Genomic DNA, 22300 nt, shown 5'->3' with positions numbered 1-22300 from the left:
GGGCAGCGCCCCCCAGGCCGAAACAGAGCCCACAGGTGAGTGGCTGGCACCTCCAGGAAGGTGCTGCAAGGGAGCTGGAGGGGGCCCACCTAAGGCTGATTTCCAAAGCTACGAGCACTTGTAACTCAGAGCCCCTATCTTCTAATTCTTCTTTCACAGTATTTTTCCACCAAAATACGCTGGTGACAGCAGCCCTGGTGGGAAGGACATGAAAGACGTGAAGATACTTTGAAATAGTTTTATTGGCTTGTAAGACCTTTGCATATAAAAAAAATACCCAAAACACTATGCAGTATTAAATCACAATTACATTTTTTTACCAATTGAAACTACCCAGAATATACATTTTTTTAAAGAAAAAAAATCCTACAGAACTTAATTCTGAAATGACATATGACTTAAATACTATGACAAAATAGATAATTCCTTATAACATTGATTCATTGCACGAAGCTGCCGGGGGTTCCGTGAGCGGGACCACCGCGGGCGCGCGCGGCACGACCGGCGGGGCGACCGGGCCTCCGCCGGGACCCTCACGTTTCCGGCACAAAGTGTCTGAGCTCCCACCGGGCAGCCGCCCCGCGTCCTCCCTGGCCCTCTTCGCGAGGACAGCGACGCTCTCGGCCCGCCCGGGGTCAGCAGCGCCTCTGCTTGAAGAAGTCCGCGCCGCGCAGCTCGCCGGGCAGGTACTCCTGCTCCACCGGCTCGCTGTAGGCGGGGTTGTACTTGTAGCCCTTGCCGTAGCCCAGGTCCTTCATGAGCCGCGTGGGCGCGTTGCGCAGGTGCAGCGGCACGGGGGGCAGTGGCCCCTGGTGGCTCCGCAGGCAGGCCTTGGCGTTGTTGTAGGCGCTGTACACCTCGATGGACTTGGGGGCCCTGGCGAAGTAGACCACGCACTGGGCCAGGAGCACCTGCAGGCACAGGGAGACGCCGGGTTAGGAGGGCCGGGCGGCCACTCTGCAGAGCTGCGAGGGCGTCCCCCGCGGGGCCCTTAGAGCGCCCTTCACCTACATAACCCGTGGGGTGGAGAGAACGGCTCCCTGCGCAGACGAGTGGTTTGCTCCTTTTCTCTTTGGAGCTAACAATTTTTAATAAAATTTGTCTTAAAACCCCAACATATAAAACATAAATAGGAGGCTGTTCTGTGCAGGGCTGACTTGCAGACTCCCTGTGGGGCACCTTCCACACTGTGCCCCAAAAGCCCTGCGCTCAGGACATCTACCGACGACAGCGCCTCCTTGAGACCTCGGGTCCACCCCCTCAAGAGCGCAAGCTTCTAAATGGGGGCCGCGGGCCGAGCGGCTGCGTCGGTGGCCCAGCCCGCCCTGCGGAGGCAGGCCGGCGGCCGCGAGCCGGCAGCGTACCTCGCACTCGGGCATGCCGATGAAGTGACAGCCTTGGTAGGCCGCGACCGCCTGTGTCAGCGCGGAGGGGTCGGCCAGTCCTGCCGGAGACAGAGGAGGGGTCAGAACGTGCCCTCCCCACCCGCCCACGTGCGCGTTCTGGAATGCTCTGCGCCCTTGCCCATGGGTCCAGAACCGCTTCCCTGCGGTGACACGATCTCCAGCAGGAGAACCGTGTGCACACCAAGGAGCAAGGACACGAAGACAGCCGCGAAAGAAGACATTTACTAACACCAAAGCTTTTCTGATCTTTCAAATTACATCCAGAATCGTCTATATCCACCTCAGGCGTAGCCGACGAAAAGCTATGCAACTGATGCGAAGCAAATTTAAAATATTTCTTGTTTTCATACTCAGGTGGGTAAAATCGTGAACAGAAAAAACCGAAAATGGTGATTTTAGCCACAGGAACTCTCTGAAGCCACACACACAGCGAGAAGGGAAGCGCCGAGCTGCCCGCGGGTGGGTCTTCCTCGCGCCAGCATGGGAGCCCACCCTTTCCCGCCCCTCCCGCAGTCCTCCCCGCCCGCCCCCTCCCTGAGGTGCTCCCCTGAGGTGCTCCCCGCACACTCACCGATGTCCTCGCTGGCGAAGCGCACGAGCCGCCGCGCCACGTACAGCGGGTCCTCCCCGCCTTCGAGCATGCGCGCCAGCCAGTAGAGCGAGGCGCTCTGGTCCGAGCCGCGCATGGACTTGTGCAGCGCCGAGATGCAGTTGTAGTGCTCCTCCCCTGGAAGCGCAGAGGCCCGCTCAGCCCGCAGGCAGGAGGGGCCTTCGCGGCTCACGGAGGTCCCCTCAGTCCTACCTCTACTTCACTTGGTGGCAAGCGTCCCGCGTGGGGTCCTCGTGGGGTGAGCAGACCCACTGCAGCAGGAGCCAAGGGAACGCGCTGTCCATGCGGGCGTGAGCAGAGCTCGGGAGAGGCAGACATCCACTCCCCAAGGTGGCCCTTCTAGACCCAGTGGATCCGCCAGGTACCCCACTATCAATGCGAGGAATATCAACCCTGGGCCTGGCCGCAGCCCTTGGCACAGAATCAAGTGGCAGGGACAGCTGCGGCGGCCCACTTGCTCCCCACTGTCACTGCCAGCTGCCTCTGTGGTATGTGAAGCCCGCCGCCCCTTAAACCCGGGTGGGGACACCTGTGTGGCTGGTCCCAGAAGGACTGACAGGGAGTCACAGCTCGCCCCCTCCAGTTCTGTAGCCCCTCTCCACCCTCAGCCCTGCCCCATGTTTACCCTGGATGCCCAGTGAACAGCAGTTTCTCAGAAATGCATTTAAGGAGAGAAAATTACAGTTAAACATCTGCATCTGCTGGAATCTCACTATCTTCTGATCTTCCACTTCCAGAGGCCCAAAGTCAGGGTACCCTCCCCATGAGAAGCTGGGGGCGGTATTGTATTAGCATCAGACTTTACAGAGAAACTCCTGCCTGTGCTCCTCAGCTAGCCACAGGCACTAGCAAGACCGTGACCTGCTCTGCACAGCGCCTGGGCCCCGGGAAGGAGGCCTGACAGGGACCACACCGCTCAGTGGCAGTCCGCCTTCAGAGGGAGAGGGTGGCCAATGGGAGAGGCTGCCCATGGGGCCCTGAGCACCTCTCCACGTCAGAGGAGGGCCGATCCAGGGTCCCAGCCGCCTAGGTGGACAGACTGAGATGCCACCTGCTCCAGGGCTGCCTCAGTAAGTCACAACACCAGAGACGGGCTGACTGGTTCACATGCCCCCTCCACAGGCCCAGGCTGCTCTCCGGGCTGAGGCTGGATGTGGATGAGGACTGGGCAGTACAGACTCCACCAGCACAGAGATGCAAAGGGGACAGAGAAGCCGCATGTACTTCACCTTCTGCCACATGTAAAAGAGGAGATGGCAGCGAACCTCCCTGCATCAAGGCTGCTCTCTGGCGCCCACCTCAGCTGGGCATCGATGCTGAAAGGCAGTGTGGCGAGGACACCGTTCCAGGCCTGGTGGTCTGGTCTGAACGCCACGAGCAGATCATGGATGCACTCGCGCCTCAGTTTCTCATCTGAGAAACGGACTGTGAGCCAACTCAGCTCAGTGCTACTCACGCTGGCCTGCTTGGCAGGGCCCCTAGGAACACCTGCTCGCTTCCAGCTGTGCTTTTCCCAGAGTAGAACCCTAACCTCAGTGCACGGCAAGCAACTGCTCTCATTCGGAAACTTCTTCCCTTTGATGCAGAAAAATCTGAGCTATTGGATCCCACCAAGTGGGCAACTCCATATGAGATGACATGAAGACATCACTAAGATTCTGGGGGTGGAGGGCTCTTGGCCTCATCATTACAAAGGCCCAAGAGGTTAAGCTGGCAGGTTTCTAGGGCAACACTTCTCTCACCCGTTTATGGAACAAGGCCAGTAAAAGCACGACTCTCTAGGACCCAAACTGTGTGAGGGCTGATGGAGCCACCCTGGAGGGGACAGTGTGGCAGTGGGCCACCCAGACATGGAACTTGCACAGTGCGGGGTCCGCCACAGCCCCACACCCCATGGACAGCACAGAGTGTGGACCCAGTGACCCCACAGTACATGGCCCATGATGAAACTCACCCTCTAGAAGGAGGGGCCTTCGGCTGGCCATGTCTGACACACAGTGAGGGTAGCATGCACTGCGATAAGGCTGGGCACACACATGGTGTGGGCAGCATGCACCATGGTGAGGTGGGGGGCTGGTGCAGAGGCAGCAGGGGCTGGGGCTGGGACTGTGGGGGTTGGCACAGAAGTGCCAGGGGCTGGGGAGGGACCCATACCAATCCAGTCAGACTAGATCTGAGGACAAGTTTCCCACCTTGCTCTGTGAACTCAGGCAAGTTCTGTCATCCCGGCAATGGAGCTAATAGAAGAGCAATGACATTCTCTCCTGTCCCCTAATTATTTTGAGAATTAAAAAAAGATAATGTTTATATCTATATGAACTGATATTACATGGTGGTTCTAAACTGACAGTCTGACAGGACATGGATAACAGTCCTGGTGGGTCCCTGCAGAGTGTCTGTGAGGACACAGAAGGTGGAGAACTACAGTGCAGGCTCCAGCCTTTGGGCTATTTTTAATCCCTTTAAATTTTAAATTTTGTTCCTATCTCCAGCACTCGTATTTAACTAAGAGTAAAGCAAAGCGCTGTCCTGAAAGCTTGTTTTCCAGACTCCTGAGCTTTCCCATGACTTGGGGTGACAGACAGCGCCAGCACCTCAGGTGCTGGGAGGTGCCACGGGGACCCTGCTGGGAGCATTAGGCCAGGAGGGAGGCAGGACTGCTGGATCCCAGTGCTCCTTGGCCCCACTGCAGCCGAGACACACCAAGATCACAGCTTCAGTCGCCTTCTGCCCAAGGCTGCGCAGGTGTTCTGCTCACTCATCAGATGGCAGAGCCAGAACCACCGGGGTTCTTAAGATCCTCCACCCCTTCTCTACTCAGGAAGTGCTCCCCATCAAAAAGCCTCTGGAAATAGTGTGGAAGTGGCATGGCGGGCGTGGTAACTGGAATGTTCAATTATCAACTTCCTTTTCCGGCAGAGCTTTGCAATGGGTGGAAATTCTGTTCCATTTACAACATGGCCCCATGCAGAATCACACAATCGTCAAGCCCAGAAGTCCTGTAGATCTACTGGGTTCTCTCATCATCACCCACCTCTTTTATAAAAAGAGAAAAATGTGGGCACCGAGGACATTTCATGTTGCCAGGGCACGGATTTAATAAGAGCTGATATCAAGTCTGATATCTGTAAATCAGCTTTAGGAAAACAGATAAGTACACACAGCAAAATTAGTATTTTTGGAATGTAGGGGAACCAAATAAGGGATAAGAGAAAAATAATTACAATAAATTAAAAAACGAAATCAACAAGCAACTATAAATCAGAGACATTCTGCGGGGGGGGGGGGGGGGGATCAAAACCGGGGAGGGACGAGCACAGGGGACTACACCTGAGAGGAGAAAGCATACATTGTACAAAAATGAAGAATGATGTAAAATACATATAAAATTAAAAAAAAAATGAAAAGCTATTATTACAAAAGCATCAAGATCGATGTGAATTTAATTTTTAGTAGAGAATCTAGAAGTTAAGGATTTTTACTCTCATTAAGTAAAAACAAGTCACTATTGCCAAGCCTGTTACCCACATTCACCACCGCAGAAGCGCACTGGTAATTGAAAGCATGGGCACTGAAAAACGCCTGTGTTCTGGAAGTGCTACCAGAGAGGAATGGGAAAATATCTACCTTCCAAGTAAGTGGGAAGCTGCCACTTCAACCTGAAAACTCCTGTCCGTTCTAGGAGGGAGGCTTCTGTTCTGTGACCCCTGAGATAAGAAAGGCTGGGAAGCGGGTCCCGGAATCAGGCTCTCCTGGAGGCCAACTCTGCCGCTCACCAGGAGCTTCCGCTGAGAGCCACATGCACCTCTGGCCCACACGGCGGAGTCCGGGCAACGAGACTTGCGGACCCAGCCCACCTCCATCAGGTCTCACTCTCTCCCCCTCTCAGCTGCTTACCTGCTCGGTCATACAGGATGTGAGAGCGCTGGAGGCCTTCCTTCACATCATTTTCTGTGATCAGAACTCTACTGGAAGAATAGGGCTGTCCGCTCTTCTTACAAAATATCTTCCGAGAGCTTAGCCTGGCCAGCACCGCCAGCTGCAGTCCATTCAGTCCAGTCCGGGCGTCCCCGTCGCTGAGGTAAGCCAGGGTGTCCACCGCTTTGTCCTCGATAAACACGGAGGGCCTGCAACACAGCCCGTGTTAGTGATGGCTGCACCTGTCATTCCGCAGCACTCATCAGTGCGCCTGTGCATCTCAGCAAGGTCACCAAAACCGGTGTTAGGTAAAGGCTTCTACCTTTATGCTTCACCCACATCATTAAGTGTCATCAAGCCCAAGAACTGACCTGATGCTGAGTCATAAGGGCATTTTGCTAAGTGCACCCGTGGGCGTGTATGGAGGCTGCATGGAAAGTTTAGAAAGTCCCTGTTAACAACTGGCCTCTCTGGTTCTTGCCTATGGAATAGTAAAAGCCACAGAGCTGTTGGCTTCTGGCTGGAACACACAAAACAGAGATTTCCCACAGGCCACGTCCTGATGAGACTGGGAGGCCAGACCAGTTTCCACACAGGGAAGAGACAGCCCCACCCCAGGGCCATCCGAGTCCCTCCATCACAGCAGCCTGAGGCCCGAGTTACTCCAGCACAGCAGGACCTAAAGGCAGGAGTCTGGGATGCAGAGGCCGTGAGTGGGAGGTGGAAGGAGGGAAGGAGGGAGGGAGGGGGAGTGAAAGGAAAGGAGGCCCCCGAAGGCCCCAGAATTCCTTACGGTGCCCCACTACTTTTGTTAAACAGCTTGAATAAAAGCAAGTCGCATTTCATTCACTAAAAGATTTGTTCCTAGCATCTGAAGACTGCCTTACCTCCTCCCCTTCTGTAGCAAAGCCAGGCCTTCCAGTGTTCTCTGTGGGTGTCCGCCTACACAGAAGAGGCCTGTTTTTCCCTCAGGCTGACAATATCAGAGTCCCCACTGTGCGGAGCCCCAGAGGCGTCCCCCTCCTGACCAGACTCTCAATACACAGGGAGGCCTCATTCTGGCACTCTGTAAAGCCAACAGGCCATTTCTCAAGCAGATCTCAGATGATCTGGAAGGAACGGCGGACGACACGCAGTGAAGGAAAGGTGAAGGAGGGACCAGCATCAGACCCGTGTGCCTGCAAGGGAAGGGTTCGCCCGGCTCATCACTGCACATCATCTGTGCGTGTGTGTGTGTGTGTGTGTGTGTGTGTGTGTGTGTGGTGGTGGGGGCAGAGGGCGGGGGGGGGTGGGGGTGGGTGGTGATGCTGCCCGAACATCTCACTTTGGCCTGGGAAGGAACACCAGCAGCCGAGAGCCGCAGGGTCACGCGCAGGAAGAAAAGGGAGGCAAGCAAGCAGGAGCCTGGTCAATCTCCAGGGCCTGTGCCATCACCAGGGCAGGAGGTCCGCCACCCCCAAGCCACTCAGCGCCGAGCTCCTCGAGGACAGGAACGGGGTTTTAGTCTTTGTCTCCCATGTCCTGGCAGAGAACAGGCATTCAGTATGTGCACAATGACTGAACGTACTTCAATTTTCCCACAATCTCAGTGAACACGTTTTTTTAAAGTGATAACATGTGGAGAATGTAAAAAAAAAAAAAAAAAAAAAAAAACAACCCTTAGCTCCACCACCAGGACAAAACAGCTGCTACAATGCATCTGTCCAGTTTCTTGATGGCCCACCCACCCACCCAGAGCCAGCAACCCCACATCAAGTTTTTTCAGCAAAATGTTACCATGTAGAGTTCACATCCTTAACAAGTAAACTGTTCTTTTGAAAAAACAAGTACTCAGAACTCTGAATATTACTTTTTAAGAAAATGTGCACTATATTAAATTCAGAGCGAGACAAGGGGGTAGAGGTCCCCGATGACCGTGCTGCACTGTCTTAGTGCCGCGGGGCGCTTCTCCTTCCTCTGCCTGAAGCCTTTGTGCATATTTAGAGACCTGAAGTGCTCTGGGACAGAGAAAAGACAGGCAGCCTCCCATTCCCTGCACATTCTACCCGGCCCTCTTTCCAACAGTTCTCAGACACGGTCAGCAAGCAGGCCTCGTTAACATGAGATGCCCGCCAGCAGGTGCTTCCGCAGATGTACTAACGGCACACTGAGAGTCTTTACAAGCGGGTATATATTTTATGTGGCTCCCTTCCTTCGAGTTTTAAACTCTGAACTCCAGTACCTGTTATCCTGCTGCTGCCCTTTACAAGCAGGCTGGGGTCTCGGGTGGGTGGGGGTGCTGTTGCTGTCCATGAAACGAGAGCTGACGCTGCCACCAGAGCCCCCCTGCTCCCTTCTTCCTCGTCTGCCACATGATCCACATTCCAAATTTCACCCTGTCCACACCACGGCAGTATTTTTAAACACAAATGAATCTGTCAGCAACTCCGTTCAAGTAACAAAAGGGGACTTGCTGATGGCACCGCAACAGCCACACAAGTCAGTCATCAAGGGGAGGGCTGGCCCCAGAACACAACGCCCTCCCACACCCCACGCAAGTGCTGTGGCTCCAGCTCACCCCAACGCGCACACAACAGCATCATTTTCTTACGATGAGTAGGAAGCAGTACACCAGGACGCCGGTTCCCGAGTGCCTACACCTGAGACCTAGATAATGTTATAAAGCGACGTCACTTCAATAAAGAAGTCGCTTCTTAAAAACCACCCCACGTAGCCATGCACAAGACCCTCCCCGCCCCCCCACAGGCTGTGAAGTCCAGCTAGCCCTGGGAAGAGCCACATCAGCTGTGCTCAGGAACCGCGACCTCAGGAGGGGAAGTCGAGAGCTCAGGCCAGGGGCCAGGAGAAAGGGGTGTTTGCATGGATGTTTGTAGCGTCCCGCTACACAAAGTACCCCAGGGGGCCTCCCGGGCCAGAGCAATGAACATTATTTTTAAATTTGAGTATAAACTTATAAATGCTTTCTTGCAAAGTTAGACATAAATGAGGGCACATCTACTTTGGGGATGGAGTGACTGGAATGTCACAGCATCCTATAAAGAAGAAAGCAATAATAGGTAAGTTGTATCAATACAATGGGATTTTTTCCCCTGTTCCACAAGGGAAAAAAAAAAGGTTAAAATTGATGCATCGGAAAAGACATTCTAGTTAACAAGACCCAGTGGTAAAGGCCTTTGAGGGGCTCGTTTCCCCAAGTGCAGAGACAGCCTCAGTCCTGAGAAAGAAGGGGAGCCTTCTGCAAAGACAGCGCCCACCTTCCTCTCTTCCAAGGGCCTGACCGCCCTGCACACTGCGGGGTTTGGAGGGTTCTATTTAGATGACGGATCAAGACTAGAAGGAGGCGCAAGGGGAGGGAAAGGTACCTGTTATTTTGCTCTCCCTAAATTATGAAACAATCCTCCGTGGAGCTCGTCACTAAGGACAAGGCACATTCCACGGTCAGGCAGTAGGTGCTACACACTGTTCCTAAGCTGAGGCGGGAGTCAAGGCCCAGAGAGCTTCTCCACACGCAGATGTGCACACCCGGCCGCCACTCCAGGTTCTGCAGGCCCAGACTCCACGCCTGTTTACAGCACACACCTGTCAGTGTGACGGCAGAGGATGGAATCTTTTGTCCTGGTTCCTTTAGCAATCAGCACAGAGCTGCCTCTCACACACATACACAGAGAAAGGTCACACTGTGAGTCCTCTCCCCACTGTTCTTAGTACCAAGTATAAGCAGCACTTCCCACCTGCTAACTCTTCCCCTAACACCTGAGGGGTTTAATGGAAACCCCATCTGACCTGCTCCCTCCCATTCCCGCTGTGTGATCTTGGGCACATCACTTCATCTCTCTAAGCTTGTTTAGTCATGTCTTTTTTTCTTTTCTTTTTGCATAGAAGAACTGGGGTATAGGTCAGAGGTGTGGGGGGTGAGAGGACTCACCAGAGACAGAATGTGGAGCAGAGCAGGCGGACTGACTGAAATACACTGTTGCTGAGGGGAGCAGCGGGTGAGATAGGAGACGTCTGCTGCACCGTATGTGGGTCAGCTCCCTGGCCAGGGATTGAACTTAGTGGTGACAGCGCTGAGACTTCCAAAGCTCAGATGCTGGACTCAAGTCCTAGGTCACCAGGAATGCCTGTCAGTTTGGTCATTAATAAAAAGGAGCTAGTGAGACTTCACAGAGGAGTAAGTAAAACATGTGAAATGCTCAGAGCAGTGCCCGGCACACACACGCACGCAATCAAGGCCGCTGTTGCCACCAGCGGCGAGAACCCTTCAGGAGCATCTCAGAGCCCCCTGTCTCCAGGCAGGGTCCTAAGCCTGGTTGCCTCCAGGATAAGCAATCAGCGAAGGTAAATCAAACAAAACCAGATTTACTCTTCCCCAAAAAAGCGAACACAAACTTCACAGATGCGCCCTTCTGTTTACTCCCACGAGGACGCACTCCTCCCAGGTGATGCCACACCACACGACGTCTAAAGCCTAGTGCTGGAACCTGTGAACGGAACCATGTTATGGATCTCAAGATGAGCTCACAGTGGGTTTGGGGGGGGGGGCCCTACATCCAAGAACAGACGTCCTCACAAGAGACAGTGAATGAGAAGATGGAGGGACACAGGCTATGGCCTCATGAAGATGGACAGAGCTTGGAGTGACCCTGCCACCAGCCGAGGATGACGGGAGCCCGGGCAGCCAGAAGGAAGGCCTCTCTGGAGCCTGGGTGAGAGCCTGGTCAGATTTCAGGCCTCCATGATTGTGAGAGAAGACATTTCCATTGTTTTAAGACACAGCTTGTGGTCATTTGTTACAGCAGAAACAGGAAATAAACATGAGGTTCGTGAGATCTGTTTCTGGTTGCCAGTGTTTATTTTTAATGCCACCACTTTAATAGCCTATGTTAATATACATTTTTCTTTATAGCAAAACATTTTAAAGGAAAATTATTAAAATTTACTCTAAAACTATATCTCATTCAGTCATTCTGGCCAGTAACTTCTATTCTGGTGCCTCATTACCGTTCTATTCCATGTTAGATAAGATTGTTCTCAGCAGGCAGGCAAAACAGTTGTTTAAGAAACAAAACAAAGACCAAAAAAACGAAGAGAGAGAGAGAAAGAAAATGATAGCCCCTTTGTTTCAGCCGATCTTATTCTGGGACACCTGTCTGAGCCCCTCCCCCAGGACAGAAGCCGCTGCCACCACCAAGGGTCCAAGCAGCTCTGCACTGCAGGCCAGTGGGGCTGAGCCGTTCCCGCTTCTCCTTTCATCCTCCATGTCCTCAAATATGTGCCTTGTTATCTGCTCCACAAACAGCTGATCCTTGAGGGGTGCTTTCGACTCTGTGTCCTGTGATGTGGAACCTATAACCCTCCAGAGCACCCACTGCTGCAGGGTGATTAAACACTAGTTTATTTTCTCAATTCCAGCAGCACAAATTCAGACCATGCATTTTTTGCTCTGGCCTCCAAAACTAACCCTGTGCACAGATAACACGCCTCACTGCTGTGCCACACGTGACCAAAATGCTTAGAGTAAAATACATGGGAACCGGTGATTACGCCTATCAACTGAAGGAGCTGCTATAGAGAATTCACCATAAATCACCAGCTTACCCCTAGCTTACTCTTCACAACCAAATCACAACTGAGCATGGAGTGCTCTTCTGCAGCTGTCTCACTAAGGCTGGGTGGCGAAGAGGAGCAAAGAGATGCTCTTCTTTGGCTTTTTTCCTGTTGCCTGGAATGCAGACCTAAGAGCCAGAGCCCCAGTGGCCACCTTGGGCCACGAGGTAGACACCATGTGCTGAAGGTGGCAGAGCAAAATGATAAGGACTCAGGTCCTCGATGACAACACGAAGCTGACCAGGAGCTGCATGTTTATGCCCCTCTAGCTTCAGCTGCTTTGGCGGCAGAGTTCTACCTGGTTTAGAGCAGCTAACTTGATTTTCCTTTTCTACAGAATAAAAACAGCCGGCCAAACCCACCCTGAGGGGGGAAGTAGCCTGAGTGTACACCTCTCGCTAAGCGCTTCTCGGTGGGCACCCCTGGAGCTGTCCTCTTACCTTATCTGGACTTGTCTCCTTGGGCTCTTCCTTCCCTACCCAACAAGAAGCTTCTGGCTTTCCCGGGTTCCCCTGGTGGGGAGGGGGGATTATTCCAATGAATGGGCTACAGGATCTCTAAGATGCTGGTGGCTCCCAAATCTCCACCTCTTACCCACAATCCTGTTCTCCTGACCTTTCTATGTAACTGCTGGGGCCTCTCCATATGAACACCCAGAGGACCCACTAACTGAACATACCTGGACGGGGCCGTACCTCTTCCTCTGCTCTTTTCCTGTACCTTTCTTGCTCAAAAGTACATCCATGTGCCCAACCACCAGTGAGAGTCATAGTAGACCGTCTTTCTTCCCTCCTCACACACAGGCTTTCAGACCTAACTCTGCAATGTCACCGGGCAGCTCTGCGTGCTCAGGCTTCAGCTTCACCCACCCCTGCCGCCCAGGTGGGGGCTTGATTCCCTCCACCCACCCGCTCCAATTCTGCACTCATCTTCCGAAAATGTGCATCTGAGTATGCCATTCTGCTCAAGACCTGTGGCTTCTTATAATCTCCACAGGTCATTCAAACCCAGCCCTGCCTCCCTTCCTGACTATACTGGCCGTCAGCTCCTGTGCCCATGGTCCTGCCCGCTCATGGTGAACAGGCCAGGCAGTTCACCACCATTGTCCTGTCACGGGCTCTCTCTCCCTGCTGAATCGAGCCTTCTAGTTCTTCTAAATTCTGCTTATCCTTTAAAATTCAACACAGTAGCCCCTTATCGAGGAAATATTTTGATTTCACGTGTTTCAGATGCGGCTTCCCTGTGCCCACTGCTCCTTGGGCAGCCAGGGAAGCAGATTTATTTACCCTGCACTTTACCACCTGGAGCTCTCTAAGAGCTCAGGGACGAGGTGCCTAATACATGCAGGGCCTTCTATTATAACGTATAATATAGGGGGGAAATTTGAAAAAGAACATGTTTATCTCACCATGCCGGGAATTTATCATGCACATGTGTACACTCTATGAAAATCTGCAAATTCTTCAGGTAAGATGAAGAATGCCATAGGCAACATTAGTTTCTAGACCCAGTCCCAGCTCAGCCCCTCTTTGCACAACCTTAAATAATCTAGGATTTCTCTGTGAATGCTCTAGGTGCTGAGGCATCAAAACATGACCAAAGAATAAAAATGCACACTCACTGTTTCCCAGAGAAAGTAATTATCTGTGGTTCAAAGTCTTTCCTTCCAGCTAGATTAGTATAACCAAATCTAATTTGTGTCCACAAGAACCCACACGGGGACTTTGAAGTTCAATAAGGACTCTGACAGACAATAAAATATACCCCTAATTATCCACGGCAACTGGGCGCCTAGGTGTTTCCATAAGGAAGTCACTTACAATGCCAGAGTCCTACCACGGCCATCTTCCAACTTAACTTCTTGTCAGAAAAGCTACCAAGCAGCCAGTCAATTAAGCTCAATAATCTTTAGTTTCACTCTGCTTGCTGCTAGTTTGCTTAAGCAAAGGTACTAAGAAAAAAGGGTCTTGATAGCCTGCAATGGGGCAATCACTGGAGCAGTGCCTTAAATTGGACTCTACTTCCCTTTACAAGCCCCAAAACTTAAGACTTTTCCTCACAGTGAAAGCTAGGATTATCATTCACAAATCACTTGCTGGGCACAAGGTTTATGCGAGGTACTGTAGGTGCCAGGGATAGCAACAGAAGGACAAGTTCCTACCCTCCTAGCCCTGTGTGGAAGGTGGGGCTATAGAGAATCAAAGGAAGGCCTGATTAGGATCGATTCTCAATGACGGTGGAAACACAAGCCATCTTTTAGATACAGGCTTTTCTCTGAGAGTAATGCAATTTTAGGTTAAGAATTACCAGCTCATTTTTTAAAAAAGTCAGGTACTCAGTTGCAATAAGAGAAACCTTAATTCCTTCACTTGATCCTCTCAAATATGAATGTGCATGCAAGTGACCTGGGGAGCCTGTACAAAATGTAGACATCCTTTGAGAGCACCACAGTTCAGCATCATTTCACTTCCACTGTGGCTTGTCACTGATTATGGGGGCAAAGTCAGAGGGGATCTGAATTACAGTTCTGAGAAATGGTGATATGAATGAAATCAATAAAAATTCTCTGGGTAAAAAAAGCACAGGATATAAAGCTGTAGGTATGTCAGGACAGCAACATGCAGTGTTAGGCTGCCCCTCGTTTTTCTTCTCCTTCAGCTCTAGGAGTTCTGCAGTGAAATGCTAGTGAAAGAGAAAGTTGCACTAAAGGCAGAGCGGGCAGTGGCCCCGACCCTGGCGATGACAGGACATGGGGCAGCAGGAGGGCCCCCAATGACGAGAAGTAGGACCTTACTTCTCCACAGCCACAGTTCTGACGGCCATCCCGCCACCACCCGCCACCACTCACAACTCGTCCCACCCGGGGTCCTTGGCCAAATGTTTCTAGGCTTTCACGGGGTACATCTGAGACAGGAGCAAATGGGAGAGGCCAGACACATGGGGAGAGACAGTTGAAACCTAAACCCTGAGCCTAAAACTATGCCTCGCTTAATCCTCGTAGCAGAGTGACTCCAGAGCTTGGCCTTGGGGCAGGCACCAGCAGCTGTGGAGGCCACAGTGCCAGGGGCGGCCATCAGCCTCTCCTCTCACCAGATTAGGTTCCACCGCGTTATTCCAGCTGACACACAGGAATACATGACATCTGAAGAGTATTTTCTAATTTGAAGAAAACTTATGACCCACTTAGCCTAATCGATTACCCCACCTACGGCCACGCGGTGCTCCTGGAGGGAGAGACCACCTCCTCCAATGTGGTCACCACTGAATGTCCTTTACTTGCAGGAACTGATTTTGATTTTGGGGGGACAGGGGGTGGGGGAAGAGGTGCAAAAATCGCTCTAAAAAGATGTTATGGTAACACTGACATTGATTTTTTTTTTTTTTTGCTCTACCACATCTCCAATTTTCAGAAAACACTAATGTATACAAACAGAAAAATGCCTTGACTGTTTATCTGCATTTTGCCTTAACTATGCTATTTCACAGTTACAGGAAAGGCTGAGGGTGAAGCTCTTGCCTGGTTTTGAATCGCCAAGTCCTTCTATGCTATGAAGCTTCAGGGCAAGTTTTAATTTTCTCAGCTCACAGAGACACTGACATTGATTTTTAATGATTTTTAGAGTATACACTGCAGATAAAGCACTTGGAATTTGAATATAAACTTCGAAAGATTTATAAAAGTATATCGCAAGCAGGAAAATCATTAATAAGACTTCCCAAAATCATGCAAGCCTTAAAAAAAGAAAGCGTGCTAGGAAAAGAACCAAATCCCTCAGCACTAACACAGACACTCAAGAACTGAAATAACAGGGCACTCAACGTGAAAGCCCCGAGAATTACAGGTCGCCCACAATAGGCCGTACAATGTATCCACAGGAATGGTCTGTAGAGAGGTACTGTGTTGACTGATAGAACCAAGCATTTCCCTCCTCCCATTTTCACTCCGGAGACCATCATTTCTCCTCTGGCCCCACCCTCTCCTGATGGCGGCCAGCCCTTGCTGGCCCCCTGCCAGGAGATTCTCAGGGAGGTGTGCGCCTCCTGGTACTGCCCACTGTTAACTTACTCTGAACTGCTGTTGCTGCTGTGGCTCAGAGGGTCAGTGGCACGGCTGGAGTCTAGGACGTGGATTCCCAGTGAGTTGACTGCTCGCATTAAAATAGTCACCATAGCCTCTACTGGAAGCTTCTCAAGAACAATAACCCGACAGCGGCTCAGAAGAGCGGCATTGACCTGGAAGGACGGGTTTTCCGTGGTTGCCCCAATCAGAGTGATCGTCCCACATTCCACGTGAGGAAGGAAGGTGTCCTAACCATGGGAGGAAAGCAGAAGAAATTGATTCCGGTCAACGGCAACCTGCAGAATCCCACGTAAGTTGGCTACCCGGCACCCCTCCTTGCTACTTTTGAGTCCCGGAACAGCAGCTTTACATTCACTGAGCACGGCTGAGTGTTGGCAGAGCCCAGCTCTCTAAGACAAAAACACATCTTCTATGGAATGTCAGTGTGTAAGCCTGGTCCCCTAGGCTGGTGGACGAAAAGTGCTAAGTAGAATTTAGTTTCAACATAAATGGTTTCTTTACTTAGAAAGATATTGTCTAGCCCAGCTACACTTGAACATAGCTGCTTTTTATTACAGAAGTCTAGGAAAACACAAAAACAGTGATACTCCTAACATTCTCTTGTACTGCGAGCACTCAGTCATATTGTTTGTTATTCTTCCTAACAAACCTGGTGACCAGGTAACCACCAGATTCAGTCTAACATGGAAGAAATGCCAAGCCAATGGACTAGTATGAAATTTGAGGGGCTAACGTTCAGTCAGGGATCGAAAGAGTCTACATAGTCAGAAGTCAAGAGAGATTCAAATGGGGGAAAAGCTTAGTAGGTTTTATAAATTGATTGTTTCTTGATTAAAAAGCTGTAGCAGATAGCTCAAAGACATAAGAATTACTAAATATGAAAGTGGCTCTGTTTATAAATTGTTCTGTTACTTTTATTTCAGAACGACAACTAAATATGTAAATTCAATTAAGTATTAGATCTTCAACATTCACTTTTGGAAGTCATAGAAAATACACTCTTTAATTGTGAAAATAAAAAGTAACATTTATAGTGAAGTTAAAGAATATTAAAATAACAATCTTATAACCAAATTAAACCGTTTACTCTGACTCTTAATACTTAGATTAAAAATTGGGAAGGAGTCAAAGCTGATTTTCTGATCTCTGCGGTTTAAAGATAAACTAAGAATTTCATTAGCCTCAAAAGAATTTTTCATCATCAAAAAACACCCCCAAAAAGGGGGTAAATGGGCTCAAAAACAATGAGGTGACAGTCCTTGGCTTCTATGTAGAAAGGGGTGAAAACAGTAGCGTTTGTATAGGGCTTTATGCTTTTCAAAGTGACTTCACATCTGTATTCTATTGGCCACATTCAACGACGAAAGGTAGAACAATGTTAATATACCTGCTGAGATTTATTGAACCGATGAATCTCATCAATAAACAGGATGGTTTTCCTTTTGAAAAAGCTCTTTTCATTCTGAGCTTGTTTTATGACATCTCGCACGTCGTTTGTCTTGGCATTTGTTGCAGACAGTGTCACAAATCTTATGCTGTGTTTCTTGCTGTTGTTGGCTATAATATGAGCCAGGGTGGTCTAGAAAAGATGACAGAAGTTTGGGGGGCTCATCAGACACAGAGTAAAGCACCCATGGGTTCCAACACCAGGAGCACCAGTTACTACTGACCAGCAGTCTGAACGCTGTAGCATGCTCAGCAGCACAGACACAATCTGAAATACCACAGCAGTTTCAAAAATTAAAAAAAAAAAAAAAAAGTTATAAATAAAACAGGAAAGTAGCTAAACCTTAGGCTAATCCTGACCTCTTCTCCTTTGTATCTAAACCCCATTTGATTCCTTTTTTGGGGACTCTAAGATCTGTGGAATCCCATCAGAAAGCGGTTGTCTTGATTTAGAAGAGCGTGGTTGACAGCTGTGAACCCCTCCAGCCAAGAAAGCCTTGCTGCTGAGGGACCAGGCGTGCAGCTGGAGAGCAGAGCTGCAGACCAACCCTCTCCCACTGGAAGCTCACCAGCGCAGCTTAGAGGAGAGTGAGCATCTGAGTTGAAAAACCAAGGACAACTTCTCAAATTTGAGAGGCCTGCATGCCACTTCTAAATGTCTACCCGGGAAGCGGATGGAACAAGAGCATGTTGACTGCGTTACTATGTACCAGACAACAATGACAAGATCCAAGAAAAGCACGTAATTTAACATTATTAGTAGTAGTGGAAAAGTACAGGATGGGAATAAAGACAAAGGGAAGACTTTAACAAGAGAGGTATAAGACTGCTCGTGAGTGACTGGAAAGGTGCCACTTTATTCTGAAAAGCTGCACAGAACCACTGTTATTGAGGCTGCTGCTTTAGCAAATTCCCATTTTGGGCTTGCGAGCCGCACACAAGCAGGCTAGCAACCACCACCAACCAAATCACCCAGCAGTCCAGACCATAAATGTCTTGCCTGGCCCCTCCCTGAGTTCATCCTATTCATTTGTGTAGGGATGTTCTTCTTGCCACCTGGGCCCAGCAACAGTTAGCTGATCAGCCACGCACAGGATCTCATGTAAAGAATTCATGGACAACGATTAAAAACGCTGCTGTTCAATCCCCTAAAGGGGTAACGACTAAATCTACCACGGTGGGAACATGTCATGTGGGACAGAGCGGGCTTCTTCCTGACCAAAGGGAAAGGAGAGCATGCAAACGAGGCACACAATCAGGGAGCTGCACGCCAGGAACTGGAGTAAATGGGAGCTGTAGTCAAATGGTGGGAGGTGAAGCTTGAAAGAAAAACTGGAGGAAAAAAAAATCCCAAGAGCCCTGTGTGCTAAGGAGTGTGAATCTCAAAGCTGCGAGAGTGCCTTTACATTCTACACTGATTTTTTTCTTTCACACACTGGTGTTATTCTCCTCCCTGTTCTATAGATAAAAACTAAATAAACCGTTTATCAAAGACCTCTGGGCCTTTTATTTTTGCAGTCAGAACTCCTCCACTGTTTCAAATGTTCTCCCAATGCCATGTTTTCTAGACCCTCAGTGTCCTAAGTCCCCTCCTCTGGACTTTTGTGACTCCAACAAGTTAGACTGGACACCAAAATACACAGATGGTGCATCTCTAAAGCACAAGGCATTCTGAGAACAGTTATGGGCACTCTAGGCGAAGATGAATTGCAGAAGAAGAGTTAAATATCTTCTCAAGGAAAAATAAAAATCGGTGTGTGAAACCAAAGGCATAGAAGGAGAAGAAGGAAGCACGACGGAAACGTTTGGATTATAATTTTTGGATTATGGATTATGGTTTGGGTTATGGATCTCATACACCTACAAACATACAAATGTTGCCCTGCAAATTAAGGCATACTGTTTCCTTGAGAATGTGTCCTAGGCGGGTCAGTGGAACACAAAGGTAGATGGCCTCTTAACAGCCCGCACATTCGTATCAGCCTTAAGGATTCAACCATCTTCACGCTGAAAACAAGGAGAAAAGCTGTCCTGTAAATCTGGGGGGTGTGTACCTGTTCCACACCCACCCCAGACTCCACCTGCGCACCAGGCAGTGCCCGCTCGATGGCACCCGAGGCCCTGCACTCCTAGGCCTCGATCGACATATCCAGGGGGCCAGGGGCGGTTTCCTCCGGGGCGGCCTCAGCCACAGCTCTGGAACTGCGTGCGGACTGCGGACTGCACTCACCTTGCCGCAGCCCGGCGGCCCCCACAGGATGAGCGAGGGGATCTCGTTGGCCTCCAGCAGCGACCGGAGCAGGGTCTCCTGCCCCACGGCGCGGTTCTGCCCGATGTAATCCTGCAGCGTGTCGGGCCGCATCTTGTCGGCCAGCGGCTTGCCCTCCAGCATCTGCCGGATCTCGTCGGCCGCCAGCGCCCGGGCGTGCGGGCGGCCGGCCCCGAAGGCGGCGGCGGCCGCGTCGGCCGCGTCGGCGTCCCAGTGGCCGGGGTCGTCCTCGCCGTCCGCGTCGGCGTCCCCGTCGCCATCGCCGTCGCCGCCCGCCTCCTCCTCCTCGGGCGCCTCCGCCTCGTCCCAGCTCCGCGGGGACGCGCTGCCCGCGGCGGCGGCGGCGGCGGCCGCCGGCCTCTTGCCCGAGCCCTTCCTCGCGGGGCTGGGGGCGCGCGCCACGGGGAAGTCGGGGATGAGGCGGGCGCCGCTGGGCGTGGGCGGCGCGTCGTAGCTCTCGCGGCTCTCGGTCTCGCCGCCGTCGTCGGCCTCCTCGCCCTCGCCCTCGCTGCTCTCGGCCGCCGTCGGGGTGGCCGGCTGCTTGAGCGCCGAGCTCTCCGACAGCCGCCGCCGCTTGGCGCCGGGCGGCGAGAGCCCCTTGGGCCGCTCCCCCGCGCGGTGCGGCCCGGCCGCGGGCTCCGCGTGCCCCGCGGGGTGGAGCAGCAGGCAGCGGTCCAGGTGCGAGTTGATGTGCGCGGCGGGCATCATCTGCTGGCACACGGGGCACTGCACCTGGTGCAGCTGCGACAGGAACGGGTCGTCTTCCGGCCCGCTCACCTCCATGATGGCCGCCGGCGCCCGGCGCGGCCGCCGCAGCCCCTGCTCGCGCCGCGGGTCGCGATGCCCGCCGCTAGGCCCCGCGCCGCGCGACCCGGGCTCGGGCAGGCGGCAGGACGCGCGCGGGCCGGGGGAGGGCGCCGCTCAGGCCTCACGTCCGGAGCTGCCTTCCCGCGTCGGCCCGCCCTCGGCCGCCCGCCGGCGGCGCCTCGCGCGGCGCGTCGGGAAGGGTAGTCCGCGCGGGAGCCCGGCCGGCGCGAGCGGCGTCTCGTGCGGCCTGCTGGGAAATGGAGTCCGCGCGGGAGCCCGGCCGCCGCCGCGGGCGGCGTCTCGCGCCGCCTGTCGGGAAGTGGAGTCCGCGGGCGGCCTCCCGGGCCCCGGCGCGTCCACTTCCGGTCGGCCGAGCGAGCCACCTTTGTGTGGGGCCGAGGAGGCCTGCGGGTCGCGCATGCGCAGGTCTCGCGCGAAGGGACGCTCCTGCCGCGCCCTTCAAGGCTGGGGTCTCCAGGGCGCAGAGGATGAAAGGGCGCTGGGGGGCAGCCGTTTACCCCCCCACCCCGGAACCGGCGGGCGTAGGGGGGGGGGCGGAAGGACGGGAGGACCTCAGCGGCGGGATTTTTGTAATTAAAGGGAATTATAAAAGGGGAAACGCTAACCCCGAATGCTCCCCTAGGACACTGGACAAAGGACCTGAACAAAAGAAATAACAGAAATGACTGGCGGGTGGGGACGAAGTTCTCTCTGGAGGGGTCAGAGAAATGCAAATAAAGAGGAGCACCCCACCCTCTGCCCCCACACATACCACTTTTAAATGTTTGGCCCTTTGCGGTGTCTTAGCTGCTCGTCTCACATCTGCTATTTAGTGGTTAAAAATGGGAGACATTTAATTCTAATAAGGGTTAGGCAAGTACTACAGCTGTATCTGTTTACCCTATCTCTAAAATTTTGTGAGACTTGACAAAATCGTATCGTATAGTGACAGGAAATGCCCCCCTTCAAATAAAAAAATCAGATTAAAACATAAGTGATATTCTACACCTTTGAATGATAGGATTAATCGTGTCTGCTTTTCTCTAAACCTCGCCTTCAAAAGTGGATCCTAAACACACCGTTTGGATACCCAGAGGAAGAAAAGAGTGGGAATGAATGAAAGGCTTGTCTGAAAATGGACGAGAATGAGATGTTTATGGACTGCACAAGAACATGTTGAGGGTTATCCTAAAGCCTCATGAGCCTCTTCATAGGTGATGATTCTACAGAGAGGAATTGTTGGGCATCATTTAATAAGGTTAAAATCTAACCCCCCCCCCCCCCCCCCCCCCACTCCTTGACCAGCCTTTGGAAGGCTTGTATAAAGGGAACTGATAAGGTCACCAGGCCATAGGACTGGACACTCTGTACGTGAGGAAGCAGGGCCAGGACACATTCCCAGTCTAAGGTCAACACCCAAGACCTGACATCCCAGCACTAACTGGCCCAAATCGACTCCCCTATCATGAAAAGTCCATGAAGCCAGATTATAAAAGGAAGCACCAAATTCTTTTTGAGGCACAGACTGCCCATATCTCCTGCTGCTTCTCTTAGCAGTGCATTTCAGCAAATTGCCATTTCTGTTCTCCACTCTGTCTCTGGTGAATTCTTACACGCCAATTCTTCTCTAGAAGAGGAACGACTCACAAAAATTAGAATTAAGTAGGGGATAGTAAAAAAAAAAAAAAAAAAAGAAAAGAAGCAGTTTTTCCTTGACATTGAATGGTAGGTTTGCCAACCTCCTGGAAATGGTTAAGAGGAATGAGATTCAGATTTTTTATGTTTTTTTTTTCTAACTAGAAATGCTAGGTTTGAAAATAAAATCATTAAGAAATTTAAACAAAAATTTAAAAAAGCAAACAAGCATGGTTGTTCTTGGCCATCTTATAATTTGAAATTGGGCAAAAACGGAGGATTACAATATTTTATATTCTTTTACTTCTCTCCCAGAGCAACTATCTCAGGAACTACAGGGAAGCAAGTAGTTTTGTAACACCCTAAGGAAGGGAGGAGCTGGCCAGGGAGGTGAAGCTAGAAAAGACTGAGACGAGGACTGGAAAAGGGAAGACCTGGCTGAGGAGAAGTGAAGCGAGATGGAGATCAAAAAAGGAGACCTGCCTGGAGGAGGCACATGGAGCAGAGAGACATGTGAATAA

General features: G+C 51.6%; 1 protein-coding gene across 1 annotated transcript; it reads right to left on the bottom strand.

The window, feature by feature from the left end:
• Positions 1 to 200: 200 nt before the first annotated feature.
• On the bottom strand, positions 201 to 20391 carry WRNIP1 (WRN helicase interacting protein 1). The gene is made up of 7 exons (XM_037519164.2): positions 19299 to 20391; positions 17010 to 17201; positions 15608 to 15849; positions 5914 to 6143; positions 1978 to 2133; positions 1365 to 1444; positions 201 to 911 (listed from the first exon to the last, which is right to left on the bottom strand). Exons 1-7 carry the CDS (start codon positions 20118 to 20120, stop codon positions 636 to 638), a joined length of 1998 nt encoding a protein of 665 aa, XP_037375061.1. The 5' UTR covers positions 20121 to 20391; the 3' UTR covers positions 201 to 635.
• Between the last annotated feature and the right edge of the window lie 1909 nt (positions 20392 to 22300).

This window comes from Talpa occidentalis, unplaced genomic scaffold, assembly GCF_014898055.3.
Source record: "Talpa occidentalis isolate TD23 unplaced genomic scaffold, MPIMG_talOcc4v2.1 talOcc4.2, whole genome shotgun sequence".
NCBI lineage: Eukaryota > Metazoa > Chordata > Mammalia > Eulipotyphla > Talpidae > Talpa > Talpa occidentalis.
This window is presented reverse-complemented; position numbering and strand designations above follow the sequence as displayed.

What these genes read in the sequence shown, in the direction of transcription:
- WRNIP1 (XM_037519164.2), bottom strand. Translation starts at nt 20,120, where the DNA reads ATGGAGGTGAGCGGGCCGGAAGACGACCCGTTCCTGTCGCAGCTGCAC. An exon ending in GGCCGCCGGGCTGCGGCAAG is followed by an intron (nt 17,202 to 19,298) that starts GTGAGTGCAGTC and finishes CATCTTTTCTAG; the next exon opens with ACCACCCTGGCTCATATTAT. An exon ending in TCGGCATGCCCGAGTGCGAG is followed by an intron (nt 912 to 1,364) that starts GTACGCTGCCGG and finishes CTGTGCCTGCAG; the next exon opens with GTGCTCCTGGCCCAGTGCGT.